The following is a 23,924-nucleotide window of genomic DNA, read 5'->3' on the forward strand; positions in this document are numbered from 1 at the left end:
AAGAGAAGGGTAGGATGGCAACCATTTCTCCTTCCATGTACAGAAACCAAATACACTGAGCACTTGGAGTTTAGGTCAACATTGCTGATGGGAGACAATAACTAGGGAGGTCCAGGACAAGTCCTGTGGTGCATAAACCACCATATTTTTCAACAGAAGGGAATGGCTAATGTTTCAGTGGGGAAGTGAGGGAGATAATAATAATAATAATAATAATAATCATCATCATCATCATCATTATCATCATCATTTATTTGTATACCACTCTATCACCCCAAGGGGACTCAGGGCAGTTTCCAACTCAGGTAAAACATTCAATTACCACACAACAAATACAGAGTAACAATTATAAAACATAAACATAATACTATAAAACAATCATACATATTTAAAGTTAAAAGCCAATTCCAGTACTAATTTCCATTGGCCAAAAATTCAGCTACCAATGGCCTAGACAATTATGAGGGGGCTGGGCTACTGCACTGAGCTAACAAATTAAACTAGGGCCAGGGGAGTGGGTAAAGTGCAAACAGGGTCCTGCCTGATGGTCAGGGTGGGACCTAGGGCTATTTATTGCCAAGGCCTGCTGAACAGCTATAGAAGGGATGGGTCAACGGGGGAAACATAGGGCCAGGGAAGTGGGTAAAGTGCAAAGCAGGGCCCTAACTAATGGCCAGGGTAGGGCCTGTGGCTATTCATTTCCCAGGCCTGCTGAATAGCTATAATAGGGCTGGGGCTGGGCTACAGTGAGGTAGCACAGGGCCGGGGAAGTGGACAAGTGCAGAACAGGGGCCTAACTATTTGCCAGGGTAGGGCCTGGGGCTAATCATTTTCTAAAGCTTGCTGGAACCACCAGGTTTTCAAGTCCTTGCAGGAGGAGGACAGTGATGGGGCTTGTAGAAGACATGTTGACTGAGTGATAGGATGTCAAGAATAAACCCTGCATGGAGAATAAGCCAAGTTTTGCTGAAGATATTAGAGAGTCATTTGATTGTATGCTTATGAACATATAGAGCAGAGCACATGGTAGAACTGAAGAGCTGGTTGGGGCATTCTACAAGATAGAGTTTAACACAGGCATAGGCAAACTTTGGATTTGGATTTTAACTCCCAGAAATCCCAGTCAGCTTACTGGTTGTTAGTAATTGTGGAAATTGAAGTCCAAAATACCCGTAGGGCTAAAGTTTGCTCATTCCTGGTTTAACACCTTTAGATGACACAAAGATAGAGGATGACTGCTGTAGAGCAGCAGTTCCCAAACTATGTTGTGCGTAACCATAGGATTCCACAAAAGAATTGCAAGACTTCAGTGAAAAATCTTCAAAATCTTTTTTAAATGTATTTTTTTTAAAAAATCCACACCCAAAACTATGAAAGTGAAAAAAAACTTTTAAAAACTTTTTAAAAACAAACACTTTAAAAATATTAGATGAAACCTTTCATGGAATCTCTAGGTCTCCCAGCATGACTCTGTGGTCTGCTTTTGCCAAAGAACATATTAACCAAATCTGTGAATAATCTATACCACAAGAAATGTGATCTTGTTTTCTGCATCAGAAAAGCATTGCAGATTTAGGGAGGATTACCTCAGCATATCTGTTGTTTTTTGAGCTTTTTTCATGTCAAGAATGACTTGAGAAACTGCAAGTCGCTTCTGGTGTGAGAAAATTGGCCATATGCAAGGACAATGCTTGGGGGACACCTGGATGTTTTATCATCCTATGGGGGGGGGGGTTATCTCATGTCCCCAGATGAGAAGGTGGAGCTGACAAACAGGAGCTCACCTTGTTCCCTGGATTTGAACTGCTGACCTTTTGGTCAGCAGTCCTGCTGGCACAAGGTTTTAACTCATTGCATCACAAGGGGCTCCTGATTTGTGAGCTGAAATATGATGTTTTTCTGCAGATTACTAGAGAATCCTGAACCAGAATTAGCATATACTAGACAAAAACTGAAACAGGAGAATATTTTTCTAATTCAAGACAGATCACACATTTGCACATGTGCACAACAATGCATACAACATGGAACAGAACAAAAGAAGCATTGGACACAGAAGTTCTCAAAGTATTGTAATAAATATCAGGGAAAAACAAAGTGGATGAAATGTTGCTTCTCAAGGGTCCTTCTGAGATTTAGATGCATTGTCCCTTCTTTGGTAAATGAGTTCTGGCGACCTGGTTCACAATCACCAAGGCTGGGCAGAAGAGGAGCCCCATGGATAAATACCAAACAAGTCCTTTAATCTGAGCCTGAACCCAATCAGAACAGATGGCTAGTACCACAGTGAATGTGGCAAGAAGGTAAACTATCAGTCCACACATAAGGTGATACTGTCGGAGCGGAGATATAAATGACATCCTCAGGAGATGTGGAAAACGTAGGCAAAGTCCACACAAAATATGCCCACATGCAGCCACAAAGGTCAGGAGACCGACAATGCTGTGCCAGGAGACAAAGTGTGAGAGTTCACTCCGGTTCTTGCTGGAGACAATGAAGGCCAAGCCCAATGCTGCAACCACAAGTGCCAGCGTCTGAAGAGTCCAGTGCAGTTGTGTGTTCACTTTGCGGAAGCAACAGCAGAAGAGGAACAATGAGCTGTCTGGTGAAAAGATCAGGATGGCTTCAGTCAGGCAGAGGCAGAACTAAGAACAAAGAAGCCCATTAGCCAACACGTCTATTTTCCCTTTGAAAACAGTTGATGGATTGTGGCTATCAGTTAAGTGGAAGGGTAAATCCATTCTAAGTACAAACTTTAAAGGGCATGTACAAGGTGCTAAATCTCAATGCAATCAACACCTTGGACGTCCCTTTTAAAATCTCGACTAAATCATGGTCCATATTTGCTGCTTCAACGACATATAGATGTCTAGCCACCACTAGTAAAGAATCAGGTGAGCATCGATGCCAATTTACAAGCAGCACCAAAGCCTTTGCACTGGATGAGGAGCTGATAAACAAAGTAGGAAGCCCTTTCTTAGACAGTATCACATCAGATTAAAAAGCTTAATTCTTCATCTCCCTTTTCATGTTGAATTTTCAGGTCACTCAAGCAGCAGTGTTTCACATCTGGTAAATCTACGGAATATTGATTTACCAATAAATATTGATTTACCAATCTACGTAACTTGAATACGTCTTTCCATTTTTTCTTATATGTTGGGAAGAAGGGATGAGGTGTTGTTTTGGGAGAGCCTGAAGTGGTACAACCCCTCATTTACCATGTCATTCTACCTAGTATATAGATTGGTCCCAAGAGTTGTGCCACATCTTAAGCCATAAGGTTAAGCAAGTAACAAATATTATTATTATTATTATTATTATTATTATTATTATTATTATTATTATTGTGTCATTTGTTTGTGGCAGGAAAACTAAAATGAGTTACATCTGTGTAAGACACCACTGACCACTGCTGAACCCTGAACCCCTGATACGTCTCTTATTTACCACTACTGCCTCTAAGTGCAGCAAAGTTTCAAGAGCAAAAGTCACAACTTCTTCCCCAGGAAAAGGATGGAGAATCTTTATATTACATTACAGATAATATTTTAGTCCAAAATTCCTACAACTCCTTTCCATAGGCTATACTGGTTGTGGGACCAAGCATTTGCACAGTCATAGTGCAATAATTGATATTGCACTGCAATAATAAAAAAATTACAGATGACAATTGGAATAGCTCTTGATTTACATTCCAGGATTGCATAATTTTAAATAATTATTCTAATTGATATGTTTTCATGATGTGATTTTAATGTATATGTTGTTTTATGCTGATACATGTAATATGGTTAAGGTTCTTAATTGATAGTGTATGTTATTGTCTAGAAATTATGTTTTGGTTTTCACATGTATGTATGGCATTGAATTTTGCCACTATTATGTTGGAAACCACTTTGAGTCCCCTCAGGGGTGAGAAAAGTGGTATATAAATGCAGTAAATACATAAATAAATAAAACTAGCTGGAGCTTCATGGAACTGAAATCTATAGCTTCTAGGAGGCAAAAGTACCCTGCCTTTATTCTTGGTGGTTGTACAGACTGAGCCTACAGCAGGGTCGGCAGATATATATGGCTCTGGAGGCATTGAAATACACCTCCAAAAATATGGAACATTTCATGAATTTGTCATCTTTTTGCAGGAGGCCACACCAAAATTTGCATCATATTCATTTTCATATATGTCCTGTTGAAGCGAGGTTGATACAAAAAATATTAGCATGACCCACATACAGTGGAATACACCATAATATTGGCCACACTGCTAAGCTACAGTTCAACATTGGGAGGGCCACACATTCCTCACCCCTAGCCTAGATGAAGGGGAGAAGTTCCCAAAATGTAATAAGGCATATTTAAAGATTCCTAAAGCCTGTAGCTGGCATCAATACTACTGGACCAGAACAAATCATCCTGACATACAATGCTGGTCTCTTAGGGCTGCTTAATACCTTACAAGGAAAAGAAAATAATGCCACGATTAGTCAAGGCTTCCAAGAACATATTTACTTAGTGTTTTTGGAACTCCATTGAAACCTCAGCTACTACATATGGGTTGGCTTAATAAACAAATGCATGGATTCATCTTTTTTTGTATATGCCAAGTATACTAATCATAAATAATTTCTCCTCCATTTAAAATGGCCTTGAGGGTGCTGCAATGACTCTATGATAAATCTAGAGAGAGGTAGTGGATACCAACCTCCATATCAAACAAAAACATTGACTTGTGCAACTAAGAGGATGTCAGGCTCTTGGCTTTAGTCTGAGGTTTAAAGGAGCTTTTCAAGGTGCTCATCCCCTCCAACAATCAGAACCTTAGACGGCTCTTTTAAACTTCAGGCTGAAATCAGTGGGTTTACAATACCATGATATAGAAGCCACGAACTGCTACTTCCTTTTTAAAATGCAAATTTCTGTACACTGCCTTAGTCTGTCATTCTCTCCAAAAGCAAAGTTTAAGTATTCCTGGAATATTGAAGAGCATAACTTACTGCTATTGACATGAAGAAAGGGTGCCAGGAAAATAAACCTGGAAGGAAGAGAGAAAAGACATTGAATACAACCAGCTTTAGCTGAGCAATCTAAAAATAAACATGACTTCAGTAACGGATTCAATTATGGCAGACCATACATTGTTACAGCAATGAAAGCCTGATCTATGGCAGAGCTTTGGTTGCAGCCAAACAGCCTCTGGAAGCAAGGGGGGCTTTTGTATCAGCAACTATGAATTGGGAGAGACTTCTGCTTATTCCTACTGCAGACAATGGGAACACTGTGCACACGGAGGACTCTGCATATAGCCTGTACATACTGTATGCACTCAAATATATTATCCTTGTTCGCTTGAAGTGGTAGGTGAGGCAACGAGAAATGCCAAGGTTTGAGCTTATTCTGAAACAGTTTAATTTCCTTTACAATACCACTCTTCATATACTCCATGGCCTAAATCCAGTGTGACACTCTCAGAAGCACTGGGATTTTCATCCTCTTCCTATTCATCCTCCAGTTCCTGAAACCATGTTCTCGAAGTCTTTGAAACCCTTTGGAGATGCTCAGTGTGATGGAGCAGGAAGGAGAGATTGTACCATCTTGCTCATGCTGGATTCTGCTCTTCTGCTAGTCTACATTGTAATGTGGATATATCACATTATAGTGACTTGTTAGGATACTGCTAAACTCACTATTTTGGTAAGGTCACAGCTGATGTAGGAAGCATCAAGGAAATACAGAAGCAAGACCTTCTCATGCTTTATGCAGCATTTCCAGATTCCAAAATAAGAACCCAACTCGATACCAAGACTACCTCTAGCTGTTAAACAATTTAATAAACTGAGTTCCTCACTATTTCATGAGCCCTTCTTCCATACTTCATTGCAGTATTTATAAGGAGTTAGCAGCTTTCTTTTGTCTTAAAGGCAGAAAGTGGTTCTTTTATGCTTCTGAAATTGCAACCAGATCCCTTACCATATGAATTTTGAATTATATTTTTATGGAATTAAAAAATGCCTTACTCAATTCTGATCTCTTATACAGAAGATTGGGATGTAGTATTTTGATTTGAACACTATGGGGGGCATAGGCTACATTTTCAATTTGTGCATTGAAAATTGAGGTATAGCAATCCCAGACAGAATGTGAATCCCAGATGACAATAATAGGTAAGTGGAATGTGGGGGGATGGGGCTAGTTTTAAAGTTTAGTTTCAAATGTATTTTAATATTTTTATGTTCCAAGACACAATAATTCAATTGCTTTTAAAATTTATATAGTTGTATTTGAACACATTTTGCTCTGTTTTACTTATATTGTGTCATGTTTGTTGTTAGCCGCCTTGAGTTCCTATAGCTGTACCCGGCCACGTGTTGCTGTGGCTCAGTCTGGTTAAATGGAAAAGAAAGAAAAGAGAAAGAGCTGGTTTCCAATATATGCAATTTCATAATGCTTGTGATTATACAATATTTTTTGTTGTTCCATTGTCTGTGAAAATAATAATAATAATAATAATAATAATAATAATAATAATAATGGCATAAACAATAATAATACTGGCCTATATAATCTTTATAATAATAATACTGGTGTATATAATAATGACAATAATAGCAATGATACTGGTCTATATAATAATGATCAGTGTGTTTGGGGAAAACACTTTCGTTTCCTTCCTTCCAATGTATCACTCACTTCCTACCAATCAATTCTTCCTTCCTTTTGAGTCTCTAGTTTTTTTGGAGGTGTGGGCACAATTGGTGCTGGGCAAGGCCAGGCAGGACATGAGGCTATGGAAGCCCAGGGTTTGGGCTGGGCCTACCTCCTTGCCTGCCTTCTTTCCTCCCTCCCCTGGGCCTGTGCCCCAGCCTTCTCCCTAGTCTGGATTTCCCTACTTGCTCCACCGCCCTTTTTCCGCTCTTCTCCTGGTTCTGCTCTGGAGGGAGACAGGCAGGCAGGCTTGGTTGGGGGGGGGGGGGGTGCCACCAGGACATGGATCCCTAATGGCAGCTCCAATGCTGATGGGGTTGCTTCATGATGTGTTGCTTGGACGTCCAGCAGATGGCACTGTTTTTGATGTCAAGCACGTTTTTCCCTGTCACAGGTGTGACATCTATATAATAGTAGGTATGTGAATACATAAAACATTTGCCTGTTCAAATGCTATGTTGTGTCCAAATTTTGAAGCAATCGGTGAAATATTTTGGGAGATTTGAGGTAATTCACAAATGGACATTTACATTTAGATAGATAGATAGATAGATAGATAGATAGATAGATAGATAGATAGATAGATAGATAGATAGATTGCCAGACAGACAGACAGACAGACAGACAGACAGACACAAATGACTTACAGCAAGATGTTGAATGCTTCTATTTAGGATTCCAGCCTCTCTCTTCCATTCCTTTTCCCAAGTTTTTCCTCTTTGCCCTATTCATCAGTCAGTAATGTATGGTCTCTGAGTTTGCTCACTCTTCAATGGGCCATTTCATGGGAAATTATCTTTTACCTCACCCCCCCCCCCAAATTCCTTTTAGTTTTGCAAAATTCTGGAATTACACAAGCCTTTTAAACCTTCTGTATGCAGATCTCACCATTTGAGAAATACATGCAGAACTGAGATAGTCAGATATCTAAGTAACCTCAAGAATTGTGTGGGAAGGGAAGAATGTCCCAAGCAAGTGCACAGGGAAACGGTTCTCCAAAAATCTGAGAGTGCCCTTCTAATGTAACAGACAACTCCCTCTTCAATATGTACATATGTGCCTGTTTTGACCATCTTAGTCAACCTGTGGCCCTCTAGAAGCAGTTGAATTCCAAATAACATTAAACCCTGCCACCATGATTAACAGTATGAGGAACCATGAAATGGAAGCTGCAAGGGTATTCAATGCTAATCAAGGTGGCCAATTGTAACATTCACACTTACCTTAAACAGACAAGAGTTATTTCTCCCACCCTGGACATTTCACAGATATATAAACCCCTCTTGCCTAGTTTCCAACAGACCTCACAACCTTTGAGGGTGCCTGCCATAGAGGCAGGTGAAATGTCAGGAGAGAATCCTTCTGGAACATGGCCATACAGCCCGGAAAACTCACAGCAACCCAGTGATTATGGCCATGAAAGCCTTCGACAACACAAATGGAGTAATACTTCAAAAACTTTGGGGGGGGGGGGCACAGCCCTGTGCTATTCTTCAACAAGAACAGATTTTACAGCAAAGATAGAAGGTTCTCAAATTCAAAAGTTGGGACGAAGCTCCCCTCTATTTCCAGTAAAGTAAATAATCAATTATCAGCCAAGTCTTTTTGCAGACATCAGTTATTCTTCTTATTTTCAGCCAGTGTAGATGCAAGAAAAACAGTCATTGAGAAAGGCCACTAGAATCTGAAACCCAGCAGATTTGGAACAGAGCACACTAAGCACCAGCCAACCACAATGAAGCAGGGTTAAGCCCTGTTGATTGCACAGAATAAAATGAGCTCACATTTAAGTTCACCGAAATCTGCCCCATTTAGAAGTGTTTAACTGTAGTCAATTTGTGCCAGTTTTGAGAAGCATTAAAAGGCTTTCCTACTGAAAGTAGTTCTAAATAGTGAAACACAAAGGCTAACATAATCAGGGTGCCAGATCAAAACTAGGGGATTGTAGAGATCTAGGGTATGCCCTATAAAGTTTACAGAAACTGATGGATTCTGAAATAGGAAACATCCATCATGTATTATAGAGGTGTCATATTCTAAAGTAGGTCTTCCAGCAGCTATAACAGTTGATGAAACCCATTCCAAACAAGAAAACAACCCCAACCTTACCATACTGGTTGTCAATGCACAATAAAAGGCAAATATAATTTTACAGCAATTTCGGAAAATTAGGAACATAATGTATTACAATGTATGGACTTAAATAGTATCAATGTATTATACAGATGAGCCTAACAAGTAGAAAATAGTATCCTGTCTAATATCTGAATTGCCAGTAAAATGAAGTTACCAGGTAGCTGTTTTCAGTTCTACAGCTTTCCATGAGCTACAAGTGCTATTTCCATAGACCAAAACAAGTCCAATGTAAACACTCACAATTAGAAAAGTAGATGTGTTTCATTTTCCAAAACACAGATAAAATAGCCTTTTAAAATATCACAAACTTATTTTTCCTTGGGAAAACGATGGAAAACATAGGCTTAGCATATGATCTCTTCTTCTATGTCATTCATACATCACAACTGCCTTCAGCATTTTAGCTCATGTATAAAGCGTGTAATGAAAAAGAACATGCTTGCAACATGTGCAAGTCATAATATGTTTTGTGAGGCTTTAGCATCTTATTCACACAGAAGATTTGTCATAGTTGAAGCAGCTTCAAAATTAATTAATGAACATTTGGGAAGTATGTGTGATGCCATGATATTGTTTTTAATTGTTTTTAAAATGTCGTCTGGCTATTATGTTTATTGATTTTTGTTACTGATTGTATTTCTGTGCTTGTTTTCAACCTGTATTTGTTGGGCATGTCCTTTTGTAAGCTGCCTCATGTCCCTTCAGGGAGATAGAGGAGAGGTATAAAAATAAAGTTGTTGTTGTTGTTGTTATTTGAAACACAACAAGATGAGTCCACAGCAAACAAGATCACTCTGCTGGCTGTTGTATTGGATCACACGTTGGACACTTCCCAAGTGTCTAGGACTGTGTGATGCATCAGCAAATAATGTGTGCAGATCCCAGTAGGGTGGCCTTTTGCAGCTGGCAGATGGTAATCTTGTCAGCGCCGATTGTGTTTAAGTGCAGGCCAAGGTCTTTAGGCACTGCACCCCATGTGCCAATCACCACTGGGACCACTCTAGCTTGTGCCAGAGTCTTTGCAGTTCTATCTTTAAATCCTCATATCGTGCCAGCTTTTCCAGTTGTTTCTCTTCAGTCCTGCTGGCACCTGGGATTGCAACATAGACAATCTAAACTTTGTTTTTTAACAATATTATTATTATTATTATTATTATTATTATTATTATTAGTGTGTGTGTGTGTGTGTGTGTGTGTGTATCTCCTCTGTACACATCACACTACTTTCCAAACAGGTGGAATATGCTCTTCAATCTAAATATATCACAGTTGCATTACAGAAAATGACAAAACTCAGCAGCAAGATAGTAAAATTGTTTCAAAAGAAATCATTAAGCAACACTCAACTTAGAATTGTCTGTGCCTTCAAGTACCCTGTCGAATTATGGCAATTCCATGAATTTCACATCATTTAGTTAGGCAAGGAATACTCACAGGTCCCTTCCTTTGCTAGTCCTTCTTCTTCCTTAGGCATTATTTAGGAATGGACACAGTAAAATATGCACCTGCAATTTTGTGTGTCCATTTGCAAGGCAGATGAAACAGAGAATGAGATAATTCATTACTGCCAGTTCAGACATTTCAACATTATAGTGCATGATAATGTTTCTCTTTACCCTGCCTGCCTCCTTTAAATTGTGAAATTCTGATCCTAAGGTTTCTCTTTCCTGCCACCTTTGAAGGGTAGCACAGCTCACTTGCTTGCACCATCGCTCAACACATTCTTTATTCTATATAAACCCCTGACATGGCATCTTATCTATTTTGCAATTATCTGTTTGTGTTATATGAAAATGTAAATGAGGCATAAGGTTGTTCGGTTAGTGCTGATTACACATTAATCTATACTTATTTGACTAAATTACTATTAGGTCATTTCCAGACAAGATATATATTCAAGGTCATTTAACGGAGTAGTAATCTTGTCATGCCTTTGTCATATTGCATGTACTCCATTTGTAATATCATTAACTACCTGTCAATCTTACAAACATTAAAATTCCCATCACTAGTATGAAGATTTATTTCAATCAGTTCTGCTGTTTTGAATAGGCTCAGGACGCTTCATTTGGGAAACGTTTGTGTATGCAATTCAGAAACGTTGACTTTATAATTGCATTATTGTTAAGATTTATTTACTGTTTCTTTACTGACTTTACCTCCTATAATGTGGTTTATAAATCAACACATAAATAATAATAATAATAATAATAATAATAATAATAATAACAATAACAATAATAAACTTTGTTTATATCCCGTCACCATCTCTCAAAAAGAGACTCGGGGCGGCTTACAAAGCACTCCAAGTGCAGTATATAATAGGCCTGGGCAACCACGGAAACATTTGTTTCTAAAATCGATTCGTTTTTTTAGGGGTTTTGCGTTTCGATTTTTAAAAGAATTCCGAAATTTTTCTTTTAAAAAGTTCGATATTTACGAAATTTCGTAAATGTGAAAAAATTACGAAACAATAACGAACCAATTTCGAAACAATAACGAATCGATTCGTTAATGGCGGACGCGACCGCGCAATACGCTAAAAAACCTCCAAATGGGACAGGGGGAACTTCTGAAGCTTCCCTCTCCCTCTGTTGTTGACTATTGGTGTGATATTATAATTTTTTTTCACTAATTAAACAAACAACAACTATAAAACTTGCCCCAGACATGCGGAAATAATAACGAAACGACTTCAAACCGATAACGAAACGAATACATAACAAATCCGAAACAATTACGAAACGAATTTAAAAATTCGTTTCGTTTTTAAGTTGCTCCAGAATGGTTTGTTATCGCTTCGTTATCAAAAAAATAACGAATTTTTAACGAATTATGAATTTACTAAACGAAACCGCCCAGCCCTAGTATATAACATAAAACAATACATGAGTATAAAACAATATCACATAAAAATGATAAAAAAACAACCACTATCAACACATAAAATAAAATAACACAATTAAAAAATGCAGACCATCTGTAGCTAAAACTAGCTGCCATCATTTTTTTTCCATGTCAGGAGCGACTTGAGAAAGTGCATGTTGCTTTTGGTGTGAGAGAATTGGCCATCTGCAAGGATGTTGCCCAGGGCATGCCTGGATGTTTTGATGTTTTATCAACCTTATGGGAGGCTTCTCTCATGTCCCTGCATGAGGAGCCAAAGCTCACAGAGGGAGCTCATCCACGCTCTCCTCGGATTCGAACCTGTGACCTGTAAGTCTTCAGTCCCGCTGAGTGTTTAACTCATTGCACTACCGGAGGCTCCTGCCATCAATATGGAAATATCATATTTTAATACTACTGAGAAAGTAGGAATTGAAAGAACAACATATTTTAAGGACAATTTCAAAGTGTTAGATGGTACCTGATACCATGCCTGTTTGAACAGGCATTCGATTAGGCAGTGTAATTGATTATAGGAACACGGAATAATGGATGATGAGACTGGATTCTGATTCTATTGATGAGACGTGAATGATTTGTCATATTGATGTTTAATTGTTGTTATGCTATTGCTTTTAAATGTTCCAATGATTTTGTAATGTGTGTATTGAAACTGTTATTGTTAACCGCTTTGAGTCGCCTAAGGGCTGAGAAAAGCGGTATATAAATGAAGTAAATAAGTAAATAATAAATAAATGCCATGCTGGCAATGAGAGGAGGTGCTTTTGTGTGTGTGTGTGTGTGTCAGGAGTGATTGAGAAACTGCAAGTAGTTTCTGGTGTGAAATAATTGGCTGTCTGCAAGGACATTGTCCAGGGGACGCCCGGATGTTTTTACCATCCTATGGGAAGCTTCTCTCGTGTCCCTGCATGATAAGCTGGAGCTGACAGATGGGAGCTCACCCTGCTCCCCAGATTCGAACCTGCAACATTTCGGTCAGCAGTCCTGCCAGCACAAGGGTTTCACCCACTGAATCACCTCCCAGAGGAGGTGCTTAAAAGTGTGTGTGTGTGTGGGGGGGGGGGGGCAATTTTACTTTTTAAGCACATGATTTTCTCCCCTGAAAAAAATGCACATATCCACATAAATGTCAGCAATCCTTGTTAGTCTCTGTGGATAGTATCCTGTTTTTCAAGAACACTTTACCATATTCTCATTACACTGTTTGTTTATATTGTACTAAAATGTCCATACCCTAACAAGTATTTCTTTAAAAAAGATAAGCTACAACATTTGACTTCCTTTTCATCCAGAAATGAATTATAATAAGGCGCAAGGGAAGCAACACTTTGTTTGCAGACTTGTATTGAATTTGTTCTGCCCTGGCCTACCATTTCCATTTTGGGTCTATAGCCTCTTTTTGTTAAAATGTAAAGGAAGGATGTTGATAATTAAAAGTAAAGTAGCCCAGTAAAGAGGAATGGACCAGGAGCAAGACGGAAGGGTTCAAAAGGAAGCTGCTTCCTGGACCTCTCTGTGTCACACCACATGACAACTCTTGCTGTGGAATCACAATATCAGAAACTGCTAGAGACCTCCTCTTCTCACACCGCTGGCATTATATACCTCAGAAGCCCCCAGAAAAGATATTATGTGAGAAATGATAACGAAACACTAATAGCTGGAAAATACTGCACTGTACGCAACAAACACTTACAAATGTATGTCTATTTTAATAAATAAATAAAAACTTCTGAGGATGCCTGCCATAGATGTGGTGAAATGTCAGGAGAGAATGCTTCTGGAACATGGCCACACACCCCAGAATGCTCAAAGCAACCAAGAGTTAGTTTTGTTTTCTTAATGTTCAATTACAATCTTGCTTTTGCACTTTCTTGCTTGACTGTTTTCAGTAATTGTTCCTAGTCTTTGCTATTTTCTGCGAGTAGTATGGTGTCATCTGCATACTGATGCTCCTTCCCCTGATTTTCACACTCTCCTTCTGATTCCAATCCTGCATTATGTATCTGTTCAACATACAAGTTAAACAGATGGAGTTATAAAATGCAGCCTTGCCTGGCTTCCTTGCTAATTGGAAACCATTCCTTGCCAGCTGGAACTTATTTGGTACCCTGAAGGCAAGCTATGAACCCTTCATTTAATAAAATGCCTTGCCAATCTATACCTATTTAGAGCTCTCTTCCATTTTCCCTGCAATGAGATGCCTTTCTGGACTAAATTCTGATTCTAATGCCTGCTGACAGAAGATGGAGGGAACTATCCAAACTTATTTATTTATTTATATAATTTCTATCCCGCCCATATCAGACCAAAGACAACTCAGGGCAGCGTATTAGATGCCACTTATATATATACACACATATATCAGTTAAAAGAAATGATAGAATTACATAAAATCATATGACGAAAAGATCCAATATATGAAGTTATTTAAATTATACAAAGTTATAGAATTATATAATATGTGTAATTAATGTACTCAATAAAACGATATATTAATATATAATTTAAATTATATGGAGATATATAATCATATAACTTTTTTGCAATTAATGCACTCAATATAATTATATGAGATACTAATATATGTAATTTAAATTATATAATGAAAACCAGAACCCTTCCTTCCTCCTTTCCTTCCTTTTGTCTCTACCTACCTTCTCTTTCCTTCCTCCTTTCCTTTTCCTTCCCTCTCTCCTTCCTCCCTTCTTTCCTTCCTTCTCCTTCCTTTCTCCTTCCTTCTACTACATTCCTTCCTTTTCTTTCCTTCTTCTTCCTTCCCTCTTTCCTTCCTGTTTTCGTTCCTTCCCTTTCTTTTCTTCCCCTTCCTTCTTTCCTTCCTTTCTTCTTCTACCTACCTTCCTTCTCTTTCCTTCTTTTTCTTTTCCTTTCTTTTTTCTTTCCTTCCTTCTCCTTCCTCCCTTCTTTTGTTCCTTCTCCTTCCTCCCTACTTTCCTTCTCCTTCCTTCCTTCTTTTACATTCCTTCCTTCTCTTTCCTTCTCTTTTTCCTTTTTCCTTCCCTCTTTCCTTCCTTCCTGTTTTCCTTCCTTCCCCTTCTTTCCATTTCCTTCCTTCTTTTGTTCCTTCTCCTTCCTTCCTTCCTACTTTCCTTCTCCTTCCTTCCTTCTCTTACATTCCTTCCTTCTTTCCTTCCCTTTCTTCTTCCTTTCCTCTTTCCTCCCTCCCTCCCTTCCCTGGGCAAAGGAAGGGGTGCGTGCCACTCACTGGTGCCAGGCCTGGAGAGGAGGAGCAAGAAATCCGCCACGCCTATAGCCCCGAGGTAGGCCAGCACCCAGCATCCGCGTCGCATCCATCGGAGACAAACGTGTCCCCAGGAGCCAGCCTTCGCCATCTCGGCCAAAGGGGCTGGGAGGTGAAGTACGAGCGGCGGCTGGCGGACACACAAAGCGCATGCGCCAGGAAATACACCTGTCGGGGCGGGGCCGGAGCCCGACAAAGGGGCGGGGCTTCAGCGCCTAGCCCCTGGAAGCGAGGGAAGGCGCCCTCCTGAATGCAGCGTGTCCCTCCAGAATGGTCCGAGCACGTATAGGAAAGGGCACTTAATGCTGCCCCCGTCAATCCAGGACTCCAGCTCTGAAGCGTGTGTAAGAGGTTCAATACCTAGCCTTCACCCACCTTATACTTAGGGCTTGGCACAAACTCTTTTGAGTACTCGCCCTTGGCCCGTTTATTACCAGGAAACAGTACACACAGTAACTTTATCAGCCTGCCCAGCAATGATATTCGGTATGGACAAACTTAGCCCCTCCTTCCAGGTGTTTTGGACTCCAACTCCCACCATTCCTAACAACCTCAGGCTGTTCTCTCATAAAACATGGGAAAGGCCTATTACACTGCAAAAACTTTTGCGGACATCCTGCAGTACAATTTTGCTATAGTTTTTCAATGAATATCTCACTTAGTCTCAACCACTTCAATGTAGTTTGTGGCAGACACAAAAACGAAGTTTCTGGAGCATATCAACTACTTTGAACGTAAGTACCACACAATGAAACAGGAAATAACACTTTCCAATCAGGAACAGAACATTTTCCAAATTTTGTTACAGAATGTAATCACTACACTAGTGGTTGGGTTGCAATCAATCTTATGCTTCCCTATTGGTTATGGTGGCCAAGGCCATTGCAGTTCAACATCTGGGAGAGGGGGGGGGGATATGATTCTCATCCCTGCTTTAGTGGGTTATGCCTTTATAATAGTTTTCTGTCCTGACAAGAGCAGAAGAGAATTGATATTTTGCACAGGTGAGAAAGGCAGGGAAACAAAGCTTTAAAGTTTTCTTACTTCAGTATTTTCAGACAGCTCTTAGCACTTCCCTAAGGTCCAGCTCTGGACCTTAGGGAAGGCTGAGTGAAGGAAGATCGATGCTTTTGAGCTGTGGTGCTGGAGGAAAGTTCTGAGAGTGCCTTGGACTGCGAGAAGATCCAACCAGTCCATCCTCCAGGAAATAAAGCCCGACTGCTCATTGGAGGGAAGGATACTAGAGACAAAGTTGAAGTACTTTGGCCACATCATGAGGAGACAGCAAAGCCAAGAGAAGACAATTATGCTGGGGAAAGTGGAAGGTAAAAGGAAGAGGGGCCGACCAAGGGCAAGATGGATGGATGGCATCCTTGAAGTGACTGGACTGACCTTGAAGGAGCTGGGGGTGGTGACGGCCGACAGGGAGCTCTGGCGTGGGCTGGTCCATGAGGTCACGAAGAGTCGGAGATGACTGAACAAATGAACAACAACAACAACAACTTAGCACTTACCAATCCAAAGGCCTTGTGAAGCTATTCCATCTTTTTCCCCCGTTAATAGTTTATTTTCAGGTTTAAAATATGGTAAAATGTCAGAAGCTTGCATGGGAATTATAAGTAAACAATAAGCCATATTGCTCCAATTTTGTGCAGAGCAATGGTTCCCAACCCTTTTTAAACCAGGGATCACTTGACCAGGGACCACTTTGACCAGGGACCACTCCAACATTAATACCAGTTTACAAGTCAGTTTTTGGCCAACTTTAGATTTGGTTTGGTTATTTGGGTTGCCGATTCAGAAAGTTGCATTAGATAGACCCCATCAGCTCTAGTTTCTAATACAGAACATACCCCATCCAGTAGTCGCCATCTGCTCGCCCACAGAAAACCATATTTAATAAGCCTCGGCACTATAAGAGAGTTTCGCGAGATCGGTCGCTCTCATTGCAACAGTGTTGTAATGTTGAGGCCGTGGACCATATTTTAGTTCTTGGGAACCACTGGTGTAGAGGCTTGTTGTCGCAGTCAGTGCTGTATCTGGAAACACTCTTTGCTTACTTGATGGTTATATGCAACCATCACTTGGTAAGGTTTTCTGTAGCCGCTTTCATCATGGGTAGAAGCATGGAAAGATGCCACTCTCCCTCTTTGGTAGACACTTATGGCAGAAGTGCAATTGTACTGTGTGTATTCAAAACCGTTGCTTGATTCTGTAGTTATATTCAGCCCATATTTCCATACTTTTTAAAACAGTCTTAATGAAATACTGTTGGTCTCAGTCTCTGAAGTCTTAAGGAGTTGTATGTTTGTTTCTACCTGAATAGGTCATGGATGCTCAGCCACACACAACTGCCCTGTCTGCTCTTCTGAGTTGAAAAGACCGTCATTGTACCTTATAGGGATCTTGATGTCCCCCAGGAACCTATAGGTTGCTCTCAGTCAGGTGCAACAAATCACGTTAGGCCAGGGATACCCAAACTAAGGCCCACAAGCTGGATGTGGCCCTCCAAGATCCTTTATGCACCCCCCCCCCCACTAACTTGAAGGCACACAACAATACTAATGAATTTTACTGTCTCATCAGACAAAAGCAGGTTCACACTTCCCATTGAAATACTGGTAAGTTTATGTTGGTTAAAATGGTTCAATTTAAATATTGTATTGTTTCATTATTTTTGAACTACAAATGAGATATATGCAGCGTGCATAGGAATTTGTTCATTTTTTTTCCAAAGTATAGTCAGGGGCCCCCAACAGTCGGAGGGACCGTGACTGTTTAAAAAGTTTGAGGTCTCCTGTTTTAGGACCCCCCTTTTGTCTTCAAAGACTAAACTTTTCTTCAGGGAGACTATAGCTAAGCATTATCAAATCCAGAGCTTCTGATCAAGCTGTTACCTTTCTAAATCTAGCCACTTCTGAATGTGTTGGAGAAGAACTACCTTCATGGCAATGTAATGGTCATACATAAACAGTAGAGTAATTGAGTTGAGAAAGGTTGCCTTGAAGAATCTCTTTAAGGCCTTAGATTCCAAATCCCATCAGCTCCTGTAAACATAGAAAGGAGTCATGGATGATAGCAGTTGTGACCCATCATCTGTGGGGCTACAAATTCTTTAATCGTCATCAGTTTCTCTCAGTCTTCCAGCTTGTAGGCTAAGCATTACTCCCGCCTGTCCTTTACCTGAGAATTCACATGATTTGAGAGGTTGGTGGAGAGATGAGGTTTTAAATAAACAAATCTATGAAAAGCTGCAAGTCGTTCTTGTTTCTTTTTTTCCCATAGGATCCACTTAATGGCCTAATGTGGGGATATTGATGTGTCAACTCCTTGCAAGTGCTGGTGTGTGCACAATTAACTCCTCTTCCATCCCCATGTTTTGAAAGGAGACATAAAACAGACCTCCCCTCCAAGAATACAGTCTATACACAGGGGTGAGCAAATTACATCCTAACAAGGCTATTTTTGCAGGCCTTTGGGCCTCAAAGACCGAACTTTCCTCCAAGTTAAACTGCAGCTAAGCATGATCAAATCCAGGTCATAGGATCAATCTATCACCTTGGGCCAGCATTTCTAGATTTGGCCTCATCCTACTTCAGCTCCCTAAGATGTTATTTTTCTGGCCAAAAAGAAAAGGTGAATTGCCTTCTTTTCAAAGTCTCCAGAAAACTAATTCACCCTTAAAAGCCCACTCTTTAAATGCAAAGGGTAGCAGCAAAAAACCTGGGAGATACACAGGTCATAGAATCATAGAGTTGGAAGAGACCTTGTGGGTCATCCAGTCCAACCTCTGTTTAAGACTCCAAAGAAGGAGCCTCCACCACACTCTGGAGCGGAGAGTTTCTCTGCTGAACAGATCTCACAGTTAGGAAGTACTTCTGAATATTCAGGTGGAATCTTCTTTCCTGTACTTTGAAGCCACTGTTCCGTGTCCTAGTCTCCAGAGCAACAGAAAACAAGCCTGCTCCCTCCTCTTCCCTATGACTTCCCCTCACATATTTATACAAGGCCATCATGTATCCTCTCAGCCGTCTCTTCTTCAGGGTGAACATGCATAGCTCTTTAAGCCACTTCTCATAGGGCTTGTTCTCCAGACCCTTGATCATTTTAGTCACTCTCCTCTGGACACATTCCAGCCTGTTAACATCTCCCTTTAATTGCGATGCCCAGAACTGGACACAGTATTCCAGGTGTGGTTTGGGGTAGTATGATTCCCTTGGATCTCTAGACACTATACTTTGATTTATGCAGGCCAAAACCCCTTTGGCTTTTTTAGCTGCTACATCTTTTTCACTGCTGTCAAGCCAGGCATCCCCCATTCTGTTCTGTGTTTTCTATTGAGTTCTTGCTGTCTTGTGTATTATAGAAGGCTATGAGTGAGAATGAATGCTATAGTTTCTTTTCTCTGCCATACTGCACACTGCCCTGTGCTACACAGGTCTGCTTCTCTCGGAGGGAAGCAGGCAGGCACTCCATAGGAGTATATCACAAAGCTCTGTTAAAACCCAGTGGCCATCCTAGCAAAGAGGCTGAGACTGGCTCACAAAACCAGTCAATGTCAGGACCAACCTCCTTCCCCATCCTCTGGGGAAATTAAAAACAACCCCAGTGAATTATTTTTAAAGGAAAAGAAATTGCAATCTCAATTTCATAACGGAGCTACTACTTCTGACCATTTCATACACAATCAGATTCACAAATTGGGATTGAGTTGCGTTTAAATCAGCTTTCCTCTTATTCTGTTTCTTTTCTTTCTTTTTTTGCCTTTGCCCTTTTCCTCCCACCCAATCCCTTGTTAAATTTAAGCAGAAAAAGGACAGCAGGAGCCTTGACGTATTTTAGAGGATTTTTTTCTTTTAAAAAAATACTATAAAGTTATAAAAAGCAAAGAGGCTTCGAATCGGGCTCAGGGGTAGAGTTCTCAGACTGCCGGCTCCTTCTGCAGAATCGCAGGCACTTGCTGTTAATGCGCTTTTGACTGTAAAGAGAAAAGAGAATAGAGTGTCAACAGTGCAAGTTTGTGGAACACTATTCACAGAAAAGAGGGACCTATGTTACCCATATTGCAACCCGCTCCTCTTTAAAACAACAAAATACACATTGTCAAGTTCGTTCCTTAACACAAAAGCTGTTTACATGGTATTCTTCCATTCATCCAAAGTGGGAGAGATGGGGGAATGTGTGTGGTGCTCCAGGTATTGCTGAACTACATTTCCCACGGTCTCTCTCCATTCTCTATACTAGCTAATACTGATGAGAGTTCAACAAGCAGGACTACAATTCCCCATCTCCATTCATTGCAAAACATTACATAAACAAGGATATATACACAGTAAATGCTGTTGCTGTTCAGTGGTGTCAACATGGCTTTGTTTTATGGCAACACATGAGTGAGAAATCTCCAATAGATTGTGTTAGATTTACTAACTTTCTACAAAGAAAAGCACAGAAGTTACATTTTCCTGTCTCTCTGCTCAAACAGAACCACACATGAAAGGTTTATATTTCCACAAGCAATTGCAACATGCTGATCCCAGTAAAAAGGGAAGGCTACTCCAGAGGTCAGAATAAGCTCTAGAACACACCTTCACAACCTGTTGCCCTCCAGATGTTCTGGGCTTCAGTTCCTAGAATTCCTGACCATTGGACCATCTGGCTAGGGCTTCTGGGAGTTGGAGTGCCAAACACCTAGAGGGCCACACATTGTGCAGGCCTGCTCCAGAATTTCCTTTCCAGGTTGGCAGCAGTGGTTGTTGTCCAGGTAATTTGTGTCCACGTTATCTATAAGTTGCATAAAACCATACCACATGCACAGTTACAGTAAGGCCTTTGTATCTGCAAGGGATACATTTCTGGCCAGAGTGTGATTGCCTGATATATAACCTAACACTATTAATTTAGCTGACTTCTGGTCCAAACATGCCACAGAATTGTGTTGGATAACCTAGCAATTCCTAGAAAGGCATTATCTCTAGGAATTTGCTAGGTTCTACAATGTAACCCTATGGTAACTTCCAGGGAAAGTATACCATGGAATTTCCTGGAGGACCTAGAAAATTCCTAGAAAAACCATTTCCCCGTTGTTGATGAAAGAAACCACTGGTATAAATTCCATAGTTACACAGATCCTACTGCAAATGTGGCAATTAAAAAGAATCATAATGCTGTAACAGTATAGTCTGTGTGCAGTCTTGGTGTGGGTTACCATTGCTCTCAGGTGATCGCCACCAGCACCTGGTCTTTTCGATATCCATTAGTTGATGGAACTTTCTGTATACAACTGCTCTTAAAGGCAAAGATTTCCCTTGACATTAAGTCTAGCTGTGTCCGACTCTGCGGGTGGTGCTCATCTCCATTTCTAAGCCAAAGAGCCAGTGTTGTCCGTAGACAGCTCCAAGGTCATCTGGCCAGCATGACTGCATGGAGTGCGTTACTTTCCCGCAGAAGCGGTACCTATAGATCTACTCACACTAGCATGTTTTTGACCTGCTAGGCTGGTAGAAGCTGGGCCTAACAGCGGGAGCTCATCCTGCTCCCTGGATTCGAACCACCAACCTTTCGGTCAGCAAGTTGAGCAGTTCAGTGGTTTAACCCACTGCGCCACCCAGGGGCTCTTATTTAGGGTCTATTAATCACTCTGTGATAAGTCATTTCTAGGGGTGCTGAACTCTATTTATATCTGTAGAAATGCTCTTGCAAGCAGCCCAGAGGTTGGCAGCACATTAAAAATAAAGGGAAACGGAACTGAAGGCAGGTTGATAGGCACACATTCAAAGTAAGGTAGGGGGAAAGCCAGAGATAAATACTGAAAATCTGTTGAGAAAGAAGCAGGACAGTAGTGATGATACCTTGTCATCTGCAAGGAAAATGCAACAGCTATGGTCTCTAAACACACTGTGAGGTAAACAAAACGAGATTAATATGGAACTCTGATAAGGAAAGGTAATACCATCTGGTAGGTGTCACTGAGATTTAGTGGGATGAAAGTCATAACTGGAACACAGGAACTAAAGCAGTCAAAAGAGTCCAAATGAAGAAAAAGATAGGATATAAATAAATGATGATTAGAGATTCCCCTGCCTTTCTAAAAGAAATGCAAAGCTCTTATACAATTGCACAGAAATCTATAGACAGGAAATCCTATCCTAAGCATCTCAGTATGGAAAAAAGAGAGAAATGGAAGTAGCATTAATATGTCAGTATAATATAGAACCACTCAGCCAGCTGGAACACTTGGGTGAAGCCTTTCTGAAAAGTATTATAGAACTCTTACAGATGCAAGCCAGAGCAGTTGGGGGGATTTCAATGATGCTACAATCTGCTATAAGTCCAACTCTTCTAAGAATAGAACACCCAATAAATTATTGATTTGCCTTGTTGACAACTTCATCTCTCAGTAGGTGGAGGGAAAGACAAGGGGCTCTGCTACCAAAGACTTAACTCTGACCAGCAGAGAAGAACTAGCTGATGAAATGATAGCAGCAGGCATCTTGGAGGAAAGCAACTCTATTTCATTGACATCTGTGATAGCAGGGGATGTAAACACAACTGAGCATAATCAAACATGTGCTGGTGACTTAATTTCCCCCCCAAAGAACTCAGAGAGAAAATGAATAGGCTACTGACTCTGAAAAGAGAACATGGAATGCACAATAACTTTCCTTCCAATGGGAAAGAAAAACACAGAAGAGATATAAAGAAGGCATTGCTGCTTCACAGGGAGCTCTCTGATGAGATATATCTAAGATATTGAAGGAGAAAAAAGCGACCAAGGATAAGTACAGAAGTGTGGTTCAAAATTGTAATGATGGTATTAGGAAGACCCAGCATGAAAGAGGCTGGAAGCAGCAACAACAAAGACTTATTTGGCTGTGCTTAAGAGCAAGAAGCAGCAGGATGGCACAAGTCAGCTGTCTAGAGAAGATGGGGAAACATTAATGGGTGACAGAAAAAAGGCAAAAAAAATTGTCTCTTATTTTGCCTGGGGCCCCATCCAGACAGCAACTTTATCCCAGGAGCTTCCTCAGCAAGCAGGAGGGTGGCCGGACACCGTTCCCTGTAAACGTGGAAGCAATCACTACAAAAGACAAAAACCGTGAGATTTCCAGGTGTGGAAATACCACAGTTTTGAGCCGAATATGTGGATCTTCGCATGTCTGTATGTCCCTGCAATTGGAAATCATGGGATTTTTTAATATGGGCTTATTCCTGGGGTTTTAATTGTTTGTTCCTGATTGGTCGGTTCCTAAAAAGGTGACACTTGAGTAGAAGGCAAAAATGCCAGAAACTTCATGAAACATCTGGAGGGCACAGTTTCTCTGGCCAGGACAAAGAACTGAACTTTTGCAGTGATCGCTGCACTGATTCTCCGCATAGCCGCATCTTGAGGGTTTTTTTTTTTGTTCTTTTTAAAAAGCCAAAGTTTCCGACAGAAGTCCCATGGTGGCCATCTTGGAAGCCACTGTGGAACTTCTGCCGGAACAAAACATCAAGTCTGGACAACAGAGGCAGAAATCCCGGGACCAATAGGTCTGTATGTGGACCTCTTCTAAGTCCTAGGATTTTTTGCCCCTGTTTAAAACCCATGATTTAGTGCTGTCTGAAAGCGCCCTGAGTTTTTTTGGGGTTTTTTTTTTTTTACTACAAGGGGATTTCTGTTTACAGGAAAGAAAATTATACAAAGGACTTGCAATCCAAAGCAGACGGGACCCTGAAAAGACATTCAGATACTTTAAATGAGTTAAAGTCTCCAAAGTCAGAGGGGATATTTTGTAGATCAAGGATTTTGTGGATGGTACTTCAGAGACATCAGCCTCCTCAAGGCCACCGCGGCACCAACATGCCCAGAAGGGCTCCGGCATTGTCCTCTACCAAGCTGCCGCGACTCCAGTTGTTTTATTGTTGTTTGCTGTTT

General features: G+C 40.6%; 2 protein-coding genes across 3 annotated transcripts in view; both read right to left on the reverse strand.

Annotated features, from left to right (window-relative positions):
* Window positions 1-231: 231 nt before the first annotated feature.
* Window positions 232-15,171, reverse strand: CYB561D1 (cytochrome b561 family member D1). The gene is made up of 3 exons (XM_060773237.2): window positions 14,975-15,171; window positions 4,998-5,035; window positions 232-2,645 (listed from the first exon to the last, which is right to left on the reverse strand). The coding sequence occupies exons 1-3, from the start codon at window positions 15,099-15,101 to the stop codon at window positions 2,136-2,138; spliced, it is 675 nt and encodes a 224-aa protein (XP_060629220.2). The 5' UTR covers window positions 15,102-15,171; the 3' UTR covers window positions 232-2,135.
* Window positions 15,172-19,844: 4,673 nt separating this feature from the next.
* Window positions 19,845-23,924, reverse strand: part of ATXN7L2 (ataxin 7 like 2) — a 38,983-nt gene continuing 34,903 nt past the window's right edge. For both annotated transcript variants that reach the window (XM_060773236.2, XM_067467958.1), the window contains one exon: window positions 19,845-19,988. In XM_060773236.2, the coding sequence (XP_060629219.2) occupies window positions 19,974-19,988 (15 nt within the window). In that variant the 3' untranslated portion in view covers window positions 19,845-19,973. The remainder of the gene's footprint in view (window positions 19,989-23,924) is intronic.

This window comes from Anolis sagrei, chromosome 4 (genome assembly GCF_037176765.1).
Source record: "Anolis sagrei isolate rAnoSag1 chromosome 4, rAnoSag1.mat, whole genome shotgun sequence".
Lineage (NCBI taxonomy): Eukaryota > Metazoa > Chordata > Lepidosauria > Squamata > Dactyloidae > Anolis > Anolis sagrei.

Coding starts and splice junctions, on each gene's coding strand:
- CYB561D1 (XM_060773237.2), bottom strand. CDS start 15,101: ATGGCGAAGGCTGGCTCCTGGGGACACGTTTGTCTCCGATGGATGCGA. Junction 5,036..14,974: donor CCTCTCCAGGCCTGGCACCA/GTGAGTGGCACG, acceptor TCTTCCTTCCAG/GTTTATTTTCCTGGCACCCT. Junction 2,646..4,997: donor CTTTCTTCATGTCAATAGCA/GTAAGTTATGCT, acceptor CTTTGTTCTTAG/TTCTGCCTCTGCCTGACTGA.